The sequence below is a fragment of the Elephantulus edwardii genome, unplaced genomic scaffold, assembly GCF_000299155.1.
Source record: "Elephantulus edwardii isolate Elephantulus edwardi_28Jun2011 unplaced genomic scaffold, EleEdw1.0 scaffold00212, whole genome shotgun sequence".
Classification (NCBI taxonomy): domain Eukaryota; kingdom Metazoa; phylum Chordata; class Mammalia; order Macroscelidea; family Macroscelididae; genus Elephantulus; species Elephantulus edwardii.
The window spans coordinates 1,766,930-1,787,982 of NW_006399962.1; the positions used below are offsets into that span (position 1 = coordinate 1,766,930).

Genomic DNA, 21,053 nt, shown 5'->3' on the forward strand with positions numbered 1-21,053 from the left:
ACTTTGACAATGTAATAAGGTTCCAATGGCTACTTGCTGGACCAACTGTTGAAATTTTGAATTTCTAGAAACAAAATCTGTTTCACAGTTGACCTGTGGGAACAAATTGATGCAGTTGTATAAGTTGTTTGCAGAAAGCTTCTGACAGTGACAAACTTTAAAAAAAAAAGTAAATCACAAAAATAGGCTACAGACTCAACAAAACGGAAATAAATTACTCTGAAATTTCAAAGCCATAATTAATATTCTAGCTTGAGGCCAGAAACTGAATGATTACTATGACATCAATGAGTTAGCAGAGACCTACACATTCTTAAGACAGGTCCATAATGTCTCTACAGGGCTCATTACAAGTTAATTATGGCTGCATGACATAATGACTTCATTTTCCTGACACTTCCAACTTTAAACCACTTTTGCTATCAACTTGTTCATCCACTTTTCTCATTCTAATCGTATATAATTTCCCTCCATTATGGATCCCACCCATCAACCAATTAATTCCTACTATTAAATTCTATTGTTCAAATAAACAATCACCAACAAGATTTAAAACTACACTAGACTCTTGCCTACTTAGTGAGAAGAAATATTTTAGACTGCTAGGCCTTTTCTCATCAACACATCTGTTCACTTCTCTACTTAATCTTTTTAGGAAGTCATTTTGGTCTTACAAGTTTAATAACTACCATTACAGGCTTTACAGGCTTTTTACATCTCTTAAAATGCTGTAGCTACCAAAAGCTTTACCCCCAAGACAACCAGCTGTTACTGGTACCTCAAATTCTGACAACTCACCTCCACTAGCACAGCTGCATTTCCTTCCTGCAGCAGCCCAATCAAGCCTTCTTTAGTCTTCCTCCCATGAAGTTTGGCAGCTTTGCTCCAGCCCTCCTTCTGGGCCTGCTTGTGAAGCCAGCTCTCTGCCTCTTTGAGATCCCCACCACAAGTCTCCAGGGCTTTCTTGCAGTTCACAAAAGAATAGCCCGTTTTTCGCCGCAACTTCATAAGGAACTCTTTGCTGGAAGACGAGGCGGCCAAACAGGGCCCAGTATGAAATGTAGGCCATGGCTGTGGCGTCTGAAGCAACAGTGGGCCCACCTTTTTAGTGGGTTTTCGGAGACTGATAACTGAATGGGAGGAAACTGATCAACCGTGTACCTTTGTATTGGCAGTGCAACTCTTTACCATTAGGCCAAAAATTCTATAATGGAAATTAAAGCAATCTCTAAGCTCTTGCCATCTACCACTAAATGCCAAATGCCAGTGTAAAGAGCCCTGACAGCAAAATGGTTCAAGTATCTGGCTCCTAAAATGTGTAGCAGTCTGAACCCATTAGGCACTCTATGGGAGAAAGGTGAAGCAGTCTGCTCCCTTAAAGATTTTTAGGCCCTGAACGACCCTATGGGGTAGTTCTCTACTCTACCCTATAGGATCATCTTGACTAAGAGTCAACTGGATGGCAGTGATTTGGATTTTAGGGACCTGATGCTTCGGCTAAGTTTCATCTTCCCAGCAGCCTTAGAGAGAGTATTACACTATAAAGATAAGAATGCTGTAAGATTAATAAGAAAGCTGTCCAAAGTCACAAGATTTATGTAAAGGTAATATAATTGAAACCTGGTGTCTTCAACTCGAAAGTTCACACAAGACCTCTCCACTACAACCAGCAGAAAGGTCTTGCACGGCATGTTTTGTTAACTGAGATCCCTGCTCATATGTCATATGATCTGTCGACAAATCAGACAATTTCTGAGGTTCAGGCAGTTAAGCCAGGGTTCCAGCTGACAGGCAGGCCTTCCTTTGTTCCGTAGAATATGAATTTGTACCCTCGTTGATTCTCCCATCTAGAGAGCTCTGGTGACCTAGTGGCAAGAAGCTGTACTGCAATCCCAGAGGCACACGGTTCAAATCCACCAGATGCTCTGCTGGGGAAGGAGGGACAATCGTTCTAATGCAAAACGTATACTTGGACCAGGAGGCAGTCGTCAGAACAGAGCAAGGGAACACTGCATGGTTCAAAATTGGGAAGGGCTACGCCAGGGATGCATCCTATCTCCGTACCTTTTCAACCTATATGCAGAACAGATTATCCGGGAGGCTGGGCTCTATGAGGAGAAATGTGGGGTCAAGATTGGTGGACGATTTATCAACAACCTGCGTTATGCGGATGACACAACCCTGCTTGCTGAAACTGAAGAGGACCTGAAGTGCCTGCTGCAGAGTGTCAAGGACTGCAGCTTACAATATGGATTGAGGCTCAATGTCAAGAAGACAAAGATTCTCACCACTGGACCAACTGGCAGCATCAGGATGGATGGTGAAGAGATTGAGATTGTACACAGCTTTAGTTTGCTTGGCTCCATAGTCAACAGTCTTGGCACCAGCAGCCAGGAAATTAAAAGGCGCATTGCCATGGGAAAGTCTGCTGTTAGGGACCTCTCCAAAGTACTGAAGAGCAATGGTGTCTCTCTGAAGACTAAGGTGCGTCTGATACAGGCTTTGGTCTTCCCAATCACTTGTTATGCATCAGAGAGTTGGACAATGACAAAGGAGGATAGAAGGAGAATTGATGCCTTTGAGCTGTGGTGCTGGAGAAGAGTATTGAGAATACCATGGACTGCTAGGAAAACAAACATTTGTCCTGGAAAGGGTTAAACCGGGTGGCTCCTTGGAGGCAAGGATTCTGAGGCTCTAACATACTTTGGACATGTTGTGAGGAGAGACCGGTCCTTGGAGAGGAACATCATGCCTGGGAGGGTGGAGGGACAGCACAGGAGGGACAGCACAGGAGAGGAAGGCCCTCTATGAGGTGGATTGATTCAGTGACTGGGATAATTGGGATGGGAGTGTCAGAGACGGTGCGACTGGCACAGGACAGAGCGGAGTTTAGGGCTGTTGTTACATAGGGTCGCTATGAGTCGCAGGCGACTGGACGGCACATAACAACAACAACCCCCCTCGTTGACCACTATCACACACACCTCTTTGAGATCCCCACCACAAGTCTCCAGGGCTTTCTTGCAGTTCACAAAAGAATAGCCCGTTTTTCGCCGCAACTTCATAAGGAACTCTTTGCTGGAAGACGAGGCGGCCAAACAGGGCCCAGTATGAAATGTAGGCCATGGCTGTGGCGTCTGAAGCAACAGTGGGCCCACCTAGAACGGGCAAGGGAGAAAGGGATGACAAGAGCAGAAATCAACTATTAGTTAAATAAGACACCAACATAAACAAAGCACACATGCGAGTGCAAGGGTATCTATGAAGGATGAATAATTCACTGAGTATCCACGGATTCCGGACAACGAAGAAAGGCTGTCCCAGGAATGAGGAGTTAGGGTCGAAAGGTGGGCCTGGGAGAAAGGAAAAGTGTGCTTCGAGAGCACAGGAGCCCGGCTTCGGGACTGTTGGAAGAAGTATGGTCTGACTCAAGAGCCAGTGCGGGGGGTCAGGAGGTCTCACCTGGAGGCGCCCGGTCCGCGCAACCAGGCAGAAGCGCAACGCTTGCAGCAGCAGCATCTCTCCAGGTGGCACGTTCTCCGGAGCCGGCGCACTGGGGAAGTGACCGACCTACGGGAAGGGAGCGGTGACAAATCACTCCGCACAAATGCTTCAAACGAGGATAGCGCCACCTACATGCTTCAAACGAGGATAGCGCCACCTACCGGCTGGAGGGGGCACTCTGTTAAGACTACATTCCCCAAAGGCATTTACAGATGACAGATTAGAGAGACAGATGGAAGCATGAGATAAAACTGTCACAAAATTATAATGACGCAAGACACTTAGATAACGTTCTGAATGTATTTATTCCCAATATGCTTCATGATTATTATTATCCATTTAATTATTATTATCCATTTATAATTCAGGACAAACTTGTGAGGAAGGCAGGGATGTTAAAAAAATTGTGCAAGTCCCCTAAGTAGTTAAGGATGATGTGTCTTCAACAAGTACAGTGAATATTTCTTGAACACCTACTGTGTGCCGGGAAATGTGCTCTGCTTTCAAGGGATTACTGTTACCATAAAGTAAATTTCAATTCATGGCAACTGCATGTGTACAGAATAGAACTGCTCCATAGTGTTTTAGATTTCCCAGCAGATGCTCTTGGGCACCTGTCTACCAGGTTCAAACTGCCTACCAGGATTAGAGGAATAAATCACAGCCCGGCCTCACAGGTAACCTAGTAGTGACAGAGTAAAGAGCAGACAAATCACCAGACAGGAAAAGATAAATCATGTAGCGAAGGTTTTCAGAGAGGAAAAAATAAAAATCACACCTGAAGAGGAAGCACAGGAAGTTATCTTCATGAAAGAAGTGACACATGAGAAGGTCTATGAAGAATAATAAAGGCTTTGACAGAGATCATTATAAAGAACAAAGGAAGGAGTTGGGATATCTCGGTGTGGATCAAGGAAAAAGGAGTAAACTTTTTGTAGAGCAAGAGGTTCCAATACATACAAGAGAGAAGGAAATAAAGGAAAAAGAAATTTGGAATTACATGGGCGACTGATCGAGCAGAGAAGCCTGTTCTTGTTTCTACAGGCAGCAAGGGCTAATCAGAGCAGACTCTGGCAGATGACTACAGTTTGTAGAACGGCTTGAAGAGAATGAAGGCCCTTAGTCTAAAGTCAGCTTTTGACCCAGCCAGAAGAGCCACAGTGAGAAAAGAGGTGAAGATAAAGCATATTAGAAAGGAAGAAATGATGGGGCTTGGAAAACTAAAGAAAAACCAAAGGTGAGAAGAATCTAGTATTCTTCTCTAATGTTCTTGTGAATGGTGTGATGTTTTGTGATCAGAGCTCCAACTCCAAAGACAATGACTGTGCTGTAATCCAAAGCACAGGTCTGTGCCTAACCCCAGCTTCAGTGCTGGGAAAAACTGATCCATTAAGAGCTATGGTGCCTTCCTGCCAGACTCCATCACTAAAAGTAAAAAATGCTTGGTCTGAGGCTTCTTTCATCTCAAACCCCAAAGCAAAAATCAAAGTTCATTGGAAGAACTCATTTCTTTTCCTTTAAAAATGTCCATAGAACCTGGACAAAAAAAAATACTCATTCAGTATATATAAAAAGCAGGACTAGAAGCGAAAGGTAACAGTCTATCTGTAACTACTGATTTCACTCATATTCATTTACCTCCCCAGACCCAAAAACCATGGACACCCTCCTCAGAGAACAGGCACCAAGATCAGTACTGCTAGGATCTTAGACTCTTAGCAAGCAGGCACCTCTCTGCATCTGCCCAAGAATGTCTGGGGAAACAAAAGGAAAAGGAAGAACAAAGACAAAACAGGGACATTCGTCCTTTCTGGTCCTGAATTTATGGCTTTGGTGACATGGCAGTTCCTTCATTAACACAAGGGGTTCAGAGGAGCAGCGAGGGTAACATCAAGTAGGTTTTAGTCGTCTATGCTTGGCCCTGTAGATGTTGACATTCACGTCCTCATCGCGCTGGGCCAGCTCCAGTTGGAAATGCTGAGGAAGGAGTTCCTGGAAGAAGCTCTCTGTCCCATGTTCTTCTCTCATCTTGGAGGCCAGATAGATGGTGCCATGGGGCCCACATAGGTGTTGAAGGGTCCCCAGCAGCAGTGGGAAAGTAGGCTCCAGGTATACAATATCAGCCCCGAGCACCAGGTCATAGTCTCCAGGGAAGACATGCTGGTCAATCCCCCAGGACAAAGCACGGACCTGGACCTGGCCTCCAGCTGGCACATTGACCTTGACGTTGCCTTGGATCTGTTCTAGGGCCAGAGGCAGGTCAGTGATGGTAACATTCCCTCCTGAGAGAGAGGAAGGAAGAAAAATGCAAGTCAGAAGGACCAACTAAAGGTTTAGGCTCCAGGCAGCTCAAAGTCCACACTGGAGCTTTTAGTTGCTCTAACCTTCACCTTATCACAGCCATTCTCATTACTCCACATTTCTACAACAACAACATTCTTGACAAGCTAATCTTCAACCATGCTGCCCAACATACAACAATCAAACATCAGCAGAAGTCAGGGCAGGACTAAGCGAGAGACGGGCCGTGAGCCCATCTCCACTGACACAAACCCAGGCTGCACGAGTCTGGAAAGCTTCCCAGAAGATGTGACCTAAGCTGAGCCCTGAAGGACAAGTGGGAGTTAGTCAACTGGAGTTTTCCACGAAGAGAAGAGTGAGTACAAAGGTCTGGTGGTGACAGAGCACGTGCATTCAAGGAAAGCTGGAGTTCAGAGAATGTGGAAAAGAGAAAGAAATGTCAAACATGAAATTAAAGAGGAGCATGACTGTAATATGATAGGAGAGTCAGACTTGATCCTGAGTTTTGGGGGTAAACAAGGAGATAAAAGTGATCAGATAATAATCTCAGAAAGCTTCTGTCATCCAATACATATGTGCTGAGCTCCGACAGGTGCTGGGGATATAGTAGTAGAGAGGAAGGCAAAACCTCAGCCTTCCCATGTGCTTCACTGTCCAGATGGAGATGTAGTAGGTACTGCAATGGTAACTATGCTTATCATGATAACTGTTACAGAAAGAGGGGGAAGCACTATGTATTCAATTCATTCATTCATTCATATTTATTATGTGTGCACAACACTGCTGTCATAAAACAGGACTGACGTGGGGTTGGGGGAAGAACAGAAAAAAGTGGTTAGATAATGAACACTGCATTGGAACAGATGAAGGAAAGAACTGTTTAAAAGGAATATATGATTAGGCATTATATGTATAACAACAATCTGAAACAAGAAGTGCATTGCCAAATGGACTGGAGGAGGGGGAAATGAGGGGAAAGAGGAAAATGTATAACAATGAATGTATGAAAATTCTAGTATTCCGTACATTTTCATTAAAATCATAATAAAAATTTAAAGAAATTATGTGCCTATATGTCAGGTACTATGAATACAGCAGTATAATAAGCAGATAAGGACCTCCCACATGGCTCTACAATCTACTACAATCTAGTGGCAAGCAACAAATAAGAACAAACAAGCAAAATTTTAAAATACTCTATACCTTTGAGTTATGGTGCTGTAGAAGTGTTGCACATAACATGGACTGCCAAGAGAACAGGTTTATCCTAGAGAGGGTAAAACCAAGTTTCTCCTTAAATGCAAGGACTCTAAAGTTCCATCTCACATACTTTAGGCATGTGGCCAGGAAGGAGCATGTCCACAGGAGAGGGACAGTGCATGAAAAACCCAAATGAGAAGGACTGACACTGGGATAATGGGGACAGGTTCATCTGAGACAGTAAGCTCAGGATAGAGCAAGGTTCAGAGCTAATGTGCACAGGGTTGCTGTGAGTTGCAGGTGCCTCAGTAGCACAGAACAACAACATACAGCAGATAGTAGTAAGTGTTATGCTGTTCTCTTGTGCTGACTAGTTGATACAACTCAAAGCCACCCTATGAACAGATCTGAACTTTGTTCCATCCCGTGCCATCCTCATCATCTCTGATACACTTGAGCCCACTGCTGCAGTCACTGTGTCAATTTCAACCCCAATGATCATAGGCTCTTGCTCATACGTTGTTTCATAAAATGGATCTTGGCTGAAAGCAGGAAGTACCAGAGGAATGTCTATGTGTGTTTCATTGACTATGCAAAGGCATTTGACTGTGTGGATAACAAAAAACACTTGATTGTGCTTATGCGAAACCTATACTTGGACCAGGAGGCAGTTGTCAGAACAAAGGAATACCACACGGTTCAAAATTGGGAAGGGTGTACGCCAGCTGTGTCCTATCTCCATACCTTTTCAATCTATATGCAGAACAGATTATCCGGGAGGCTGGGCTCTATGAGGTGAAATGTGGCATCAGGATTAGAGGTAGACTCATCAACAATCTGCGTTATGCAGATGACACAACCCTATTTGCTGAAACTGAGAAGGACCTGAAGTCTTGTTGCAGAAGGTCAAGAATTGCAGCTTTCAATACGGACTGAAGCTCAGTATCAAGAAAACAAAGATTCTCACCACTGGGCTGATTGGTAGCATCTTGATAGATGATGAAGAGATTGAGACTGTTAACAGCTTTTGTTTGCTTGGCTCCACAATCAACACTCTAGGAGCCAGCAGCCAGGAAATAAAAAGACGAACTGCACAGAAGTCGGCTGTCAGAGACCTCTCCAAAGTATTGAAGAGCAATGATGTCAGTCTGGAGACTAAGGTGTACCTGTTACAGGCCATGGTCTTTGCACTCACTTGCTATGCATCAGATAGCTGGACAATGAGTAGGTATGATAGGAGAACTGATGCCTTTGAGCTGTGGTGCTGGAGAAGAGTATTGAGGGTACCATGGACTGCTAAGAAAACAAAGAGATTCATCTTAGGAGAGGGTTAAACCAGGCTGCTCCTTAGAGGCAAGGATTCTTCATCTGACATACTTAGGACATGTTGCAAGGAGGGATCGTTCTTGGAGAGGGATTTCATGCTTGGGAGGGTGGAGGGACAGCGCAGGAGAAGACGACCCTCAATGAGATGGATTCAGTGACTGGGGTTATGGGGGTAGGCATGTCAAAGACAGTAAGATTGGCAAAGGATAGAATAGGGTTTAGATGTTTGTACATAGGGTTGCTGTGAGTCGCAGGTGACTCGATGGCACATAACAACAACAACAACGATCTTAGAAGTTGCACTGCTAACCCAAAGATGATGCCTCTCTAGTGTCTGAATGCACCAGGGACTCCTAGGGAGAAAACTAGGTTATCTCCTCCTATGCAATTTGTTATTGTTGTTAGATGCCATCAAATTGAGTACAACTCATCAACTCTATGAACAAGAGATCTGAACTCTGTCCTGTCCTATGCCAAATGCACAATCTCTGGCATATCCATGTAATTTAGAACTCCCAAAAACCCACCGGAGGGTCAGCCATTAATTGGTTCTAATTTGAGGGCAAGGAATGAGTGAGCAAATGACTATATATAAAAGAGTAGAACTCTCTCATTAGGATTTTTAGACTGTGCTCTTTACAGGAGGGGGACTCTGGTGGCCTAGTGGGTAAGGAGTTGTGCTGCCAACTCAAAGGTAGGCAGGTAGTTTGAATCTACCAGCGACTGTGAGGGAAAAAGATGGACAATCTCCTTCCATACAATTTACAGCCTCTGGAAACCTACTGTGGGGCACAGCTATAAGTCTTACCATGACTACCATCTTTACAGGAGCCAATCACCCTATCTTTCTCTTGTGGTGTTAAGTGGTCTCAAACTGCCAAAACTCTGTTTGCAGGCAAGCACTTACCTGTCATGCCACCAGAGTGTTTGACACTATTGTGAAGCACGAAACAGAAAAGGGGGATAAGAAGTGATCATAGGATAGGGTAGGAAATGCAGTGTTCAACTGTATGGTTAGAAAATATGAGAAAGTATATGTGGATAAAGGCCTGGAGGACCTAATGAAGCAAAGCACGTGGATCTCTTAGGTTAAAGAGTACCAGATGAGGGACAAGCAAGCACAAAGACCTTGAAGAAGGAATGTGTCTAACAGGCCAGAACAGCAAACAGGCCAGGGAGAGAAGTCTTTGCTGTTGTTATGTACCATCAACTCTTAACTGACTCACAGCTGACCCTTTGGCTAGTTTTCTGAGGCAGTAAATTGCACAGGAGGAGACTGCTCATTTTTCTCCTGCAAAGTAGCCAGTAGATTCAAAGCACCAAATCATAACCACTAGGGATTCAAAGGCCTTATTGTAAAGAGATTGAGTATCTGGACGGCTAGGCTAAAAAAACAGAGAAGCTACGGTTCTTGTTGTTAGGTGCTGTCAAGTATCTTGCCCTCATCATCTGACATAACTGAGCCCATTGCTGCAAACACTGTGTCAATTCATCTCATTGAAGGTCTTCCTCTTTTTCACTGACCTTCCACTTCTCCTAGCATGATGACCATTTCCAAGGATAACTCCTTCTAACAACATTCCCAAAATATGTGAGACAAAGTTTTGCCATCCTTACTTCTAAGGAGCACTTTGACTGCACCTTGTCCTAAGACATACCTGTTCTTATTTGTTCATGGGATAGTCAATACTCTAACACACAACTCAAATGACTTCTGGAGCTGTAGACTTTTTTCATCCATACTCATTGTCAAGCTCTCAGATGTATAGCAGGTGACTGAAAAGATCATGGCCTGGATCAGACACACCCTAGTCCTAGTCTTTAAACTGACATCATTGCTCCTCAGTACTTTGAAGAGGTCCTTGAGCAAATTAAGTGGAACAATGGTACAGGCTAATTTGTGCTTTAAAAGAATTTCTCTGGCTGCTGTGATGAGAACGAGTTGCAGAGGAGCAGAAGCATGGGGAGCGTTAGAAGGCTGCTGCCTAGGTGAGCAATGATGCTTGGAATCAGACAGTAGCAATGGTTAAGAAGTAGCCAGATTCTGAATATATAGAAGGTAGAACCACAAAGATTTGCTGACAGATTGGACATAAGATATTAGAGAGGAAGAAGTTGAAAATGACTCCAAGATTTTTTGGCCCAACCAACTCAAAAAGACAGAACTGCCATTCATTTAGATGAGGAAGACAGCAAGAGTGGCAAGTTTAAACAAGAACATCATGAGTTTATTACAGGACATATAAAATTTGAATTGTCTATCAGACAATCCAAATGGAGATACTGAGTAGGTAACACAAACAAGTTTGGAAAGGGAGGGGCAGAAATAGAGGAGTCATCGGATCATCAACATAGAAAAGGCATTCAAATGCCTAAAATGGAATTGCTTGAGAATGAGTATAGAGAGAAAAGTGTAGAGGTCAAAGGGCTGCCCCTCAAGCCTAAGGCACTTGAATTTTTTACTGTAAAAATGAAATGGAATCAATACACAAAACTTGAAAGGAGTAACCAGCAAAGCAGGAATAATACAGAAGTTTGATGCTTTGAAAACCAAAGAAAATATTTCAAGGAGGAGGATCTCAAATGCTATGAAGTCTAGTAAAAACAAGCAAACATAAAACCCTCACTGCTATCAAATCAGTTCTGACTCATAGGGACCCTTAATCACGTTTCAAAAGCTATAAATCTTTATGGGAGGAAACTACACATTTTTCTCTCACAGGGCTTATGGTGGATTCGAACTGCTGATCTTATGGGTAGCAGCCTCATGTGTGAATGTGTTGCACACTACATTACCAGAGCTCCATACAGTCAAGTAAACTCAAACTTGGAACCAACGTGATGCTGACCCTTCAGTGGGTTTCTGTGTAAATCACACAGGAGGAGACTTCTCATTCTTCTCTCTCAGAGTCTCTTTCTTTGGTCCATTCCAATCTGACTAGTGCCCCATAATGCCCCCTCCACTCCACTTGCTCTAGTCAAGGTCATTACTACCTTCCATGTTTTTAAGTCCAAAGTCCACTTATCAGCCCCACGCCTGACTCTGGGAACTCTGGTGTGTCCTCTGAAGTACTATCAAGTGCTAACCAAAGGCAGCACTTCTCAGGCAGTCTGAATCCATCAGAGGCTCTCATCAGGAAGAATGAGTGTCAGCAACAGTTTTTCTGTGAATAGGTGGATGAGAAGCTGGCACTTAAGTTAAAAAGTTGAGTGAATGCATATAATTTGTAGTGGAGTATCTATTTTCAAAAGAAATAGTTTCTCTCTTGTCCCCTATTCAGCTGCTGAATCAGAAATCTGGGTGTCATCTGGTTTTTTTCTCTCATCCTGGCAATCAGCCAGTTCTGTGGGTTGTATGTCCTTACGACTCTCCAGATTGTGCACTCCTCTTCCTGTCATATCTATTTTAGTTCAGGGCGCTGCTGTCTCTTGCTTAAATTTTCACAACAGCCTTTAAACTTCCCCCACGTGGACATTTGAAGTGGCCACCAATGCTGTTTCTCCAATCGCCTTTGATGTTTCAGTGAGTCCACCTGACCCTCATCTTTGACACAGCCTTCCCCCTCCAACTTTGATATCCTTGTTCAAGTCCTATTGATTCTCCTGAGTATCCACTGAATTTTCTTTTATATCTTCATTTCCACTGACAGCTCTCCAGCCAAAGCTACCACCATCAGTTGCCTGGACTACTATAATTAGTCAAACTGGTCTGCCTACTTCTATTGCTTAACCCTGCCGAGGCCTCCACTTAATTCACCAGACAGGGTGGTCATTTCAAAATGCGACTGTAATCACATGCCTCCCACATTTCCAAATCTTTCCGTGGTTTCTGGATGCTTTAAGGATAGAGTCAACATGTGTAGCATGTCTCTGCCTCTCCCCCTCCCATGCTCCTTGCATTCTAATCACATTGCCCTCTGTTAGCTCCTCAAGGATACCTTGATGTTTCCTTCCTTGGGATCTTCATACAGGCTGTAGTCTCTGAAACCTCTGGTTAATGCACAGTATAGAAAAGCTGTATTTTCTCCAAGTGTACATCTATGTTAATAGATGCTATTGAGTTGATTTAGACCCATAATGACCCTATGTGACAGAACTTCCTCATAGAATTTTCTAAGCTTGGAAGATGTATATATATGAGATACATATAAGAATCAGTTCCAAGTTTGAGTTTACTTGATTTTAAGGAGCCCTGGTGGTGCAGTGCACATGAGACAGCTCACCAAAGGTCAACATATGTAGATGTATGTATGTTGTTGTTATGGGTCGTCAAGTTGACAATGACTTACAGCAACCCTATGAATAGCTCTAAACCCTTGTCCTACCCCAAACCAATATGCTTGTCTCTGACACACCTGTCCTCATTGCCACAGTCACTGTGTCAATCCATCTCATCTAGGGTCTTCGTCTCCTATGTTGACAGAGCCTCCCCTTGATAGAATCCCAAGGAGTCAAAATTAGACACTGCCAGAAACTACCTATTACTCCCTACACACCCCTTACCCAAGTTCTTATGTGGTAACATCCTGCCCTCTCTTCTCTAGACCCTAAGAAACGTGCTGCTGTTATGTGCTGATCAGTTAGAACCAACCAATTGCTGACCCTCCATTGGGTTTTCAGAGGCAATAAATCACATAGGAGGAGACATTCCATCCTCCTCCAGAAGAGCAGCTGGTAGATTCAAACTATGAACTATCAGGATTGCAGTGTAGCTTCTTACCACTAGGCCACCAGTCCTCCTAGGGGAAGGCACTTTGTCTTATGCACTGTTGTATCTCCATTATCTGCCATAATTTTTGGCACACAGGAGACTCAGAATACCATGTTAGTTGAATGAATGAAGAATGAATGAATGCCCACCTCTGGGAAGATGTCCCTTAATGTAACCTAATTCTTTTCCTATCAATAAGGATATGTTAATTTGCTTTCCTAGGAAGATGACTGTATAAGTGTTCAAGGGTTTTTGTTTTTGTTTTTTCCTTTTGGCTGTGGAGTTTTGTCTGTCCATTAGATTACTGTACTTTCACACCTTAAAATGGCATTTACAAACTGACCCCTTCACAGGTATGAAGTTTCCTAGGAAAGCAGTATACATATTATGGGGAAGACTGCTTTATATGTTCTAACTGCTAAAGTTGCTAGTTCTTGACAAAGTTGAAGAATTTTTCCTTACCTTTTCCTTCTCCCACTGTGCATGCTTGATTACAAACCCCATCCCCCAAAACACACCCTAACCCATATAAGCTTGCTTCTCCGAAGCAATCAAAATCTAAAGCATTAAAAACATTCACAACGAAGTCATAAAGGATTCGTGAGAGATATTGTCAGTCTCTCTGGTTGTTTTCTCTACAAGGTATGTCCATGTATATATTTTAACAAAATATCCTGTCCAGAATTAAGAAATTTTAAGTAGCATTCTCCATGAAATCATGGAAAACAACATGGCAAACACTATTCCATTAAAGCCTGCTGATTTTTATTTCCCGCCACGAAATCAACCACCTTGGGTGCTCTGACAGCCAATCAGGGCTGCATGACACAGCTGGAAAAACAAAAAAACAAACAAAAATGCAGAAAAGGAAAGGAACCCAACAGGGCAAAGCCACTCCCCTCCCCTCAAGAGCCCTAAAAGTGCCATTTTCTTCACATCCCTGCTCCCCCCATACTCCCTCCCGCAGGAAAGCCAGTTCACGCACCCTGCAGCGCAGCCAGGATCCCCACGATGCCCGTGCCCGCGCCCAGTTCGATCACCTTCTTGCCTCGAAAATCCACATTTTGACTTTCGAAATAGTTGCACAGGCTCAGAGCCTACGGGAGGACAAAGAGAGAGAGAGAAAAAAAAAACCCAAAAACTGTCGCTGAGATGGTTCCCACTGTCAAGAGTCCGAGCCCACAACGCCCGGACCTTCACCAGAGGAGCCCACTCCTCACCGAGTCCCACACGCGCGCGGCCACGCCGAGGCGGCACCCGAAGTTCTGCGTGATGCTCAGCACGTGCCCGCAGAAGCAGAACCGACTCTTCTCCGAGTAAGAGTCCTCGAAGAGTCCGACCTCGCGAGGGAACACCGATTCGGGCTCCGACTCGGCCTCTGCGCCGGAGTCAGCCATCCAGCCGGGGAAGCCCGGGTGCCACGTCGCGCGCTCGGATCCCGGATCTGCAGCGGGGCGGGGCGGGGGCCGCGGGCCGCCTGGGCGCCCTCGGACACCGAGCCCCGCCTCCCCGAGTTCGCTCTCCTAGCTCCAGTTTGACTTCCTAGAAGTAGAAAGAGGGGCTGTTCTCCCCCGCCCTGGCCTCCCACGCACACCGGACGGGACTCAAGCTGGACGCCGCGAGTCAGACCCAGCCGAATGGTCTGAGGCCGGAGAGAGGAGCTGAGAGAGAGAGGATTAATCCCACCGTGGGACGCGGGATCCTCAAACCCCTTTCACAAGAGGGGCGCACAGTTGTCTGCAGCCAGGAGAGTAACCCAGACTCAGGCAGAAGCCCGCTAAAAGGGAAAGAAGTTGGTGCCAGGGTCTGGCGTTGCCAGGTCAGACCGTGACATGCGACCGTCTCGGCGATCCCCCCCAGCGCAGCTAAATTCACGCTTGGCTCTTTAAGAGGCGGGGTCTTCTCGCAACCTGTAGAGCTGCGTCACTATCGTGCGCCCGGTGCCTTGGCCTCCACGTGGGTTCAGTGTAGAAATCCCGGACTGCGGATCATGGCGGGAGCTGAGACCGAAGATGCTACCGGAGCAGAGGCCTCGCAGCCCCAGAAGCGCTACTACCGGCAACGTGCACACTCCAACCCCATGGCGGACCATACGCTGCGCTAGTGAGTGAGCAGGACGGGAAGCACGGGCATGATGGGGAGAGAAAGGAAGGCAGGGTTCTCACAACAGCCTTGCGCAGGTCAAAGCAAAGAGACAGTAAGAAGGACTTGGGCTAGATCCTGGAGACTCCACTGGACACCTTTTGTGTTCTTAGGAGTGGGTTCAGGGGGTGTAACAGAGGGCAGGGCTGACTGATTTGGAGTGGGTGTGGCGTTCTGAAAGAAGTCTATGGACCTGGAAGTCATGGAGAAGAAAAAGAATTTAGACCTGAGTGAAAAAAAATTATTATGTAGTATTCACCTTTCGGTTTCCTTTGTTGAATTTAATAAAAATGCACACACATACTCTCAATCTTGCCTACGGCTTAGTTGTTGTTGTTATGTGCGTCGAGTCGCTTGCGACTCATAGCGACCCTATATACAAGAACCCTAAACCCTGCTCTATCCTGTACTTACTCCCACCACCCCAATCACAGAATCGATCCATCTCATTGAGGGCTTTCCTCTCCTGCGCCGTCCCCCCACTCTCCCAAACATGATGCCTCTCTCCAAGGATTGGTCCCTCCTTGCAACATGCCCCAAAGTATGTCAGACAAAGCCCCAGAATCCATGACTCCAGGGAACATTCTGGCTTCACCCTTTCCAGGACAAACCTGTTTGTTCTTCTAGCAGTCCATGGTATTTTCAACACTTCTCCAACACCACAACTCAAAAGCATCAATTCTTTTTCTCTCATCCCTATTCACTGTCCAACTCTCCGATGCATAGCATGCAATTGCGAAGACATAGCCTGGATCAGGCACACCCTAGTCTCCAGTGCCCCATCCATTACCTACAAAATTAATAAAATAGGAACATCCCAGGGATGTAGGAAGTTGATGGCTAGAAGGGAAACATATTTCTGCCTCAGCCAGGATCACAGTAACCTCTCAAAACGAAGATGGACATGTCAGCAATCACAGATCTCATGATGAGCCCGTGATTCACACTAGAGGTTAAGGGTGCTTTCCTCCCATGCTCACACAGCTCCTCCCACACACACTTCTGCATTGTTTGGCCAAGCTTCTCACGTCTCTCACGTCTTTTCTCCTATAGCCCTGTGAAGCCAGAGGAAATGGACTGGTCTGAACTATACCCAGAGTTTTTTGCTCCACTGACCCAAAATCAGAGCCATGATGACCCAAAGGATAAGAAAGAGAAGAGACCTCAGGCCCAAGTGGAGTTTGCAGACATAGGCTGTGGCTATGGTGGCCTGTTAGGTAACATTTCTGGCCCTTCCTTTGGAGCAAGGACAGGGAATAATGTAGGTTCTGCCATTTCAGCAGGTTTGGTAAGGCCCATCATTGGCCTTTTCCCTTTGGACCAGATACTTGTGACATCAGTGTGGAAAGACTCCACCTTCCCTCTACTCTGAGTCTGTGGACTTTGAACTGGAGAAAGGAGGGGGCTACCTCAAATGCCTCTTTGAGCCTACATTCTCCTGTCTAGCCCCACCCTGGGCCCCAGTTCTTCCATGAGCCATTTCACCTTCTAGGTTCTGGGTCAGTGAGCAGGTGAGCACAAGCGTCAGAGATAAGCCCCTGTAGCCAGTGATCCTGAACCATCTTTCTCAGGGATTCCACCACCTCCCTTCTGACTTCTGCCCTCCCTACCAGTATTCATTCCTGCCACTTTTCTCTTGTGTTTTCAAGTCCCTCTTGTGTTGTCCATGTCATGCATGCAACTAAGCGTCCCTATTTTTAGATCTTCTCATACAAATAATTGCATGACAAAGGGAAGAACATGGTAGAAAACCTTGGTTCAGATTCCTACTCTTAACTTTTCTTAGTTCTGTGACTTTGGGCATTTCTTATTTGAGTTGCCTCAGTCTTTACAATATATCATAATGTTGTAAGACTTAAATAATATATGAAAACTTTTAAAGTATTTGCAAATGTTTTCCCAGCCTATTTATATACAGCGAACCCTGGGAGAGCCAGTACTCCACAGGACTCCCTTATCTTTCTCCAGGGTGTGGTCACCAGTTTTTTGTTGCTCTCTACTTGCTGTGTGACGGTTGAGTCAGAACCAACTCATAGCTGACTCCACAGCAAGTTTTCAGACATAGTAAATCGCACAGAAGATTGCCAGTCCATTTCTCAAGGAAACTGGCGGATTAAAACCCTATGCCTTTGGAATTACAACAAAGCTTCTTGCCACTAGACAACCAGAGCTCCCTTACTCTCTACTTGGTGGAAGATATTTGTATTTTCCTCCTCTGACAGGTTCCTGCTTTACACACAGGTTCTGACTTTTTGGGTTTATAACTGTACATAGCTCCCTATCCATAGTTGTCATTCCTAGGTAGCTACAGATTGTAGACTGTTTTCTTGTATTGACTCCTTTACACTTCTTACTGCCTGGTTTGATTATTCCATTTCTATTTCTATCTAGTGGAACTGTCACCACTGTTCCCAGATACCCTGATTCTAGGCCTGGAGATTCGGGTAAAGGTTTCAGACTATGTACAAGACCGGATTCGGGCCCTGCGTGCAACTCCAGGAGGCGGCTTCCAGAACATCGCCTGTCTCCGTAGTAATGCCATGAAGCATCTTCCTAACTTCTTCCGAAAGGGCCAGGTGGGGAGGGGCCCTAGTGGTTTAGGTTGGAAGGCAGACAGGGGTGGAAGCCAGGCCCTTACCATCCTGTCTGTGCATGTCTGTCTGTCTCACAGCTGACGAAAATGTTCTTCCTCTTCCCGGACCCACATTTCAAGAGGACGAAGCACAAGTGGCGAATCATCAGTCCCACACTACTGGCAGAATATGCCTACGTGCTGAGAGTAGGGGTGCGTAGGAGGAAGGGTAGGGCGAGTGGTCTGTTCAGGGCACCTCCCTGAGAATTAAATGGGAGTTGGATTAGGGGCTAACACTTATCCTTCCATCATTCAAATGCATGCAGCCCTCTGTCTAGACTGACTTTACTTATGCAGGGCCTGGTATACACCATAACCGATGTGCTGGAGCTACACAACTGGATGTGCACCCATTTTGAAGGGCACCCTCTGTTTGAACGTGTACCTCTAGAGGAGCTGGTAAGTAAAGAACCTTAGGAAATTTGCAAAAATGCAAACCTTTCCAGAATGTTCTTTGTATCTTTCTCAGTGCTAGCAATATGAGATGGGCGTCTAGAAGCCAGAGACTGAAAGATGAGCACGAACTTATCTGATTCCTTTCTTCTCCTAGAGTGAAGATCCCATTATCAGACATCTGGGCACCTCAACTGAAGAGGGAAAGAAGGTTCTACGCAGTGGAGGGAAGAATTTCCCAGCCATCTTCCGAAGAATACAAGATCCTAGTCTCCAGGCAGTGACTCCCAGTCCCATTCTTCCTGGTCTCTTAACTGCTCATCCTACCTTAGCTGGAACTCTTCTTTAAGAGGCCAAAAAGATCAGGCTGGAAGTGAGAGGCAGTGATGGGTCAAAGAAATAGAGGAACTTGCCAGAACAGAGCCCTAGGCTCACAACTACCCCCGACTCCTCTCTCCTTGTCCCTCTGCTGTAAGCAGCGAAAGAAGCTGACTGGAAAGATCAGAAGACCTTTCACCAGGGGGGCGTCTTGGTGGGGTGTGGATTCTTGCACTCCCCTTAGCCCTCCTTTCTGAAATCTCAGCTCAAGTGAAGAACACAGTGCACCACAATATATCTAAACTACCTGCTGGTCTCAAATCACCTGTCCACTTGTCTTTTCTTTGCAGTACTGGGGATAATGTGTGTATGTGTGCGCGTGCCCATGCCATGATTTTTTTCTTAGAAAGTCCTTTACCATCTTCTCATTCTCTCCTTGCCTAAGACTGGATGCGAGGAACCTCTCTCTCATTGCTGTCTCTGAAGAATCTCAGGACAGTATGGATGTGGAAACTCTTCATGTTAACCTTCGATTTCAGAGTTGGCTGGCAGGCACAGAGTCTGGTGGCAGTGGGCGTGGGTAAGAAGGGAAGAAGCAAGGAGCAGCAAGCTAAACTGAGGAGGCTTCAAAGACTAAAATGGCAAGGGACTGCTAACCATAAAGCTCCCATTTTGGGCTGGGTCATGTGGGAATTCTAAGCCCCAGCCCTTGTTTAATCCAGGAATGCAAGAGAGTATCTGAGTTTTTCTAAATTGCAAAAAGTTCTTCATTTCTGCTCCTCGAGTCCCAGATGCCCACAGCTGGAAGGATGTAACATGTTGACTAAAGACACTCAACTTCTTTTATTTTTATTATTTTTTTTTATTTTTGTGTGAGTGTACTGTCAAATCAGATCTGACTGGTACAGGAGGAGATTGTTCCTCCTTTTCCCGGCAGAGCATCTGGTGGATTCGAACTGTGTGCCTTTGGGATTGTAGTTGCAGCTCCTTGCCACTAGGCCACCAGAGCTCCCGTCACTCAACTTCTTGACTTCCTTTTAAACAGTTCTTTCATCTGTTCTAAGGCAGTGTTCATTATTTATCCCCTCTTAGTTTTCCCCTAACCCCCATGTCCTGTTTACAAGAGTGGTGTTATGCAGTATTTGTCCTTATGTGACTGTGATATTTCACTTAACGTCCTCCAGGGTCACCCATGGGTAATATTTTCTGAGTTCCTTGTTTTTCAGTGCTGCACAGTATTTCATTATGTAACTATACCATCGTTTTCCCATTCATTTGTTGATGGGCACTTGAGTTGCTTCCATCTCTGCTATTGTGAATAACAGCAATAAACATAGGTGTCACTTCTTGACACTCCTTTACCCACCCACCCCCCAATAAGGGTGAGAGTTTCTGGAGCCAATTTAACCCATTAATACACTCTGCCATTTGCCTAACTTGTAGAATAGAGATGATCTTTCCTAGTGAAAGAAAATTCTGCCCACAAATTATGTAACCCAGATGAGCTGAGTTGTGGAGATTACACGACTCTCTTTCTTTTCTTCCCAGAGAAGCTAGAGGATGGGGAATCCCTAAGGATAGGCTTGAGGGCCTTGGCTCCCTGGGGAAGTGATGGGAATACCAAAGGTTGACTCATGTAGTATTACCTAGTGCTGCTATAACAAATGCTACATGTGGATGCCTTTAACAGACAAATCTATTTTCTCACAGATCAGGAGCCCAGAAATCTCAACTTTAGTTTCCTTATCCCTGTCTCTGGAAAAAGCACCTTGTCAATTCTTAGTTTCTGCTCTTCTGCAGTCTTCATATGGCTTGTTATGTCTTCCCTTTCTTTGTTTCTCTGACTTGCTTATTTAATCTCTTTTATATCTGCAGGTCTGGTGACTTAATGGTAAGGAGTTGTACTGTCAACCCAAAGGCACTTGGTTCAAATCCACCAGCTGTTTGATGGTAGAAAAATGGGCAGTCTCTTCCCATGCCATTTACTGCTTCTGAAAACTTGTGGGAGGGTTAGCTATGAGTCCCATACACAACAATGTATCTCAAGAGATTTCATACAGGAATTCTGCCTCTTTAACAAAGAACCATTTGCAAATAGGATTCTAATTTAGAGATTAAATAGAGATTAGGGTCTGCAACATACATTTTGGGGAGAACAAAGCCTAAAAGTCACCTAAAACTAAACTGGTTGCTCCATAATAGATTTCATTTAGGCTTTTCCCAGAGAAGACACATCCTGCAGGACTACATAGTAGACCTAGAGAAGAAATTGAGGCAGGCCACCCACTAGCAAGCAGCTGGGAGGGAGGTCCATAGGGAGTTGCAAAGACAGCCCCAGCCCCGCCTACAGTTCCTTCAGAGGCATCCACTGGGTGAGAATCCTCAGCATGGACCACTACGGAGAAGGGATTGGCTGAAGAGTGTGGAGAGGGGCGTTGCCCCAGCCTCACCCAAAGATTAAATAGAGGTTCTGGAAAGCCAGCAAGATGCTCTGGAGAAGCACCTTCAGGCTTCGTGAACCAAATC

General features: G+C 45.2%; 3 protein-coding genes across 3 annotated transcripts in view; 1 reads left to right on the forward strand and 2 right to left on the reverse strand.

The window, feature by feature from the left end:
* TSFM (Ts translation elongation factor, mitochondrial) overlaps positions 1 to 3,519 on the reverse strand; it is a 22,761-nt gene extending 19,242 nt beyond the window's left edge. The window contains exons 1-3 of the mRNA XM_006897559.1: positions 3,463 to 3,519; positions 799 to 1,101; positions 3 to 93 (exon numbers count right to left, since the gene is read on the reverse strand). Coding sequence (XP_006897621.1) covers positions 3 to 93; positions 799 to 1,101; positions 3,463 to 3,519 — 451 coding nt within the window. The remainder of the gene's footprint in view (positions 1 to 2; positions 94 to 798; positions 1,102 to 3,462) is intronic.
* Positions 3,520 to 5,394: 1,875 nt separating this feature from the next.
* On the reverse strand, positions 5,395 to 14,439 carry METTL21B (methyltransferase like 21B). Its single transcript, XM_006897668.1, has 3 exons — positions 14,263 to 14,439; positions 14,028 to 14,139; positions 5,395 to 5,786 (listed from the first exon to the last, which is right to left on the reverse strand). Exons 1-3 carry the CDS (start codon positions 14,437 to 14,439, stop codon positions 5,395 to 5,397), a joined length of 681 nt encoding a protein of 226 aa, XP_006897730.1.
* A 551-nt stretch (positions 14,440 to 14,990) lies between these two features.
* On the forward strand, positions 14,991 to 18,576 carry METTL1 (methyltransferase like 1). The gene is made up of 6 exons (XM_006897560.1): positions 14,991 to 15,145; positions 16,238 to 16,401; positions 17,576 to 17,760; positions 17,856 to 17,969; positions 18,114 to 18,215; positions 18,367 to 18,576. Exons 1-6 carry the CDS (start codon positions 15,033 to 15,035, stop codon positions 18,556 to 18,558), a joined length of 870 nt encoding a protein of 289 aa, XP_006897622.1. The 5' UTR covers positions 14,991 to 15,032; the 3' UTR covers positions 18,559 to 18,576.
* The last annotated feature ends 2,477 nt before the right edge of the window (positions 18,577 to 21,053 follow it).

Excerpts from the sequence above, each read along its gene's own strand:
- METTL1 (XM_006897560.1), top strand. The coding sequence starts at position 15,033 with ATGGCGGGAGCTGAGACCGAAGATGCTACCGGAGCAGAGGCCTCGCAG. Across the intron at positions 15,146-16,237 it reads GCGGACCATACGCTGCGCTA|CCCTGTGAAGCCAGAGGAAA; the intron begins GTGAGTGAGCAG and ends TTTCTCCTATAG. Across the intron at positions 18,216-18,366 it reads GTGTACCTCTAGAGGAGCTG|AGTGAAGATCCCATTATCAG; the intron begins GTAAGTAAAGAA and ends TTCTTCTCCTAG.
- METTL21B (XM_006897668.1), bottom strand. The coding sequence starts at position 14,439 with ATGGCTGACTCCGGCGCAGAGGCCGAGTCGGAGCCCGAATCGGTGTTC. Across the intron at positions 14,140-14,262 it reads CCGCGCGCGTGTGGGACTCG|GCTCTGAGCCTGTGCAACTA; the intron begins GTGAGGAGTGGG and ends GTCCTCCCGTAG. Across the intron at positions 5,787-14,027 it reads GATCCTGGCTGCGCTGCAGG|GAGGGAATGTTACCATCACT; the intron begins GTGCGTGAACTG and ends CCTCTCTCTCAG.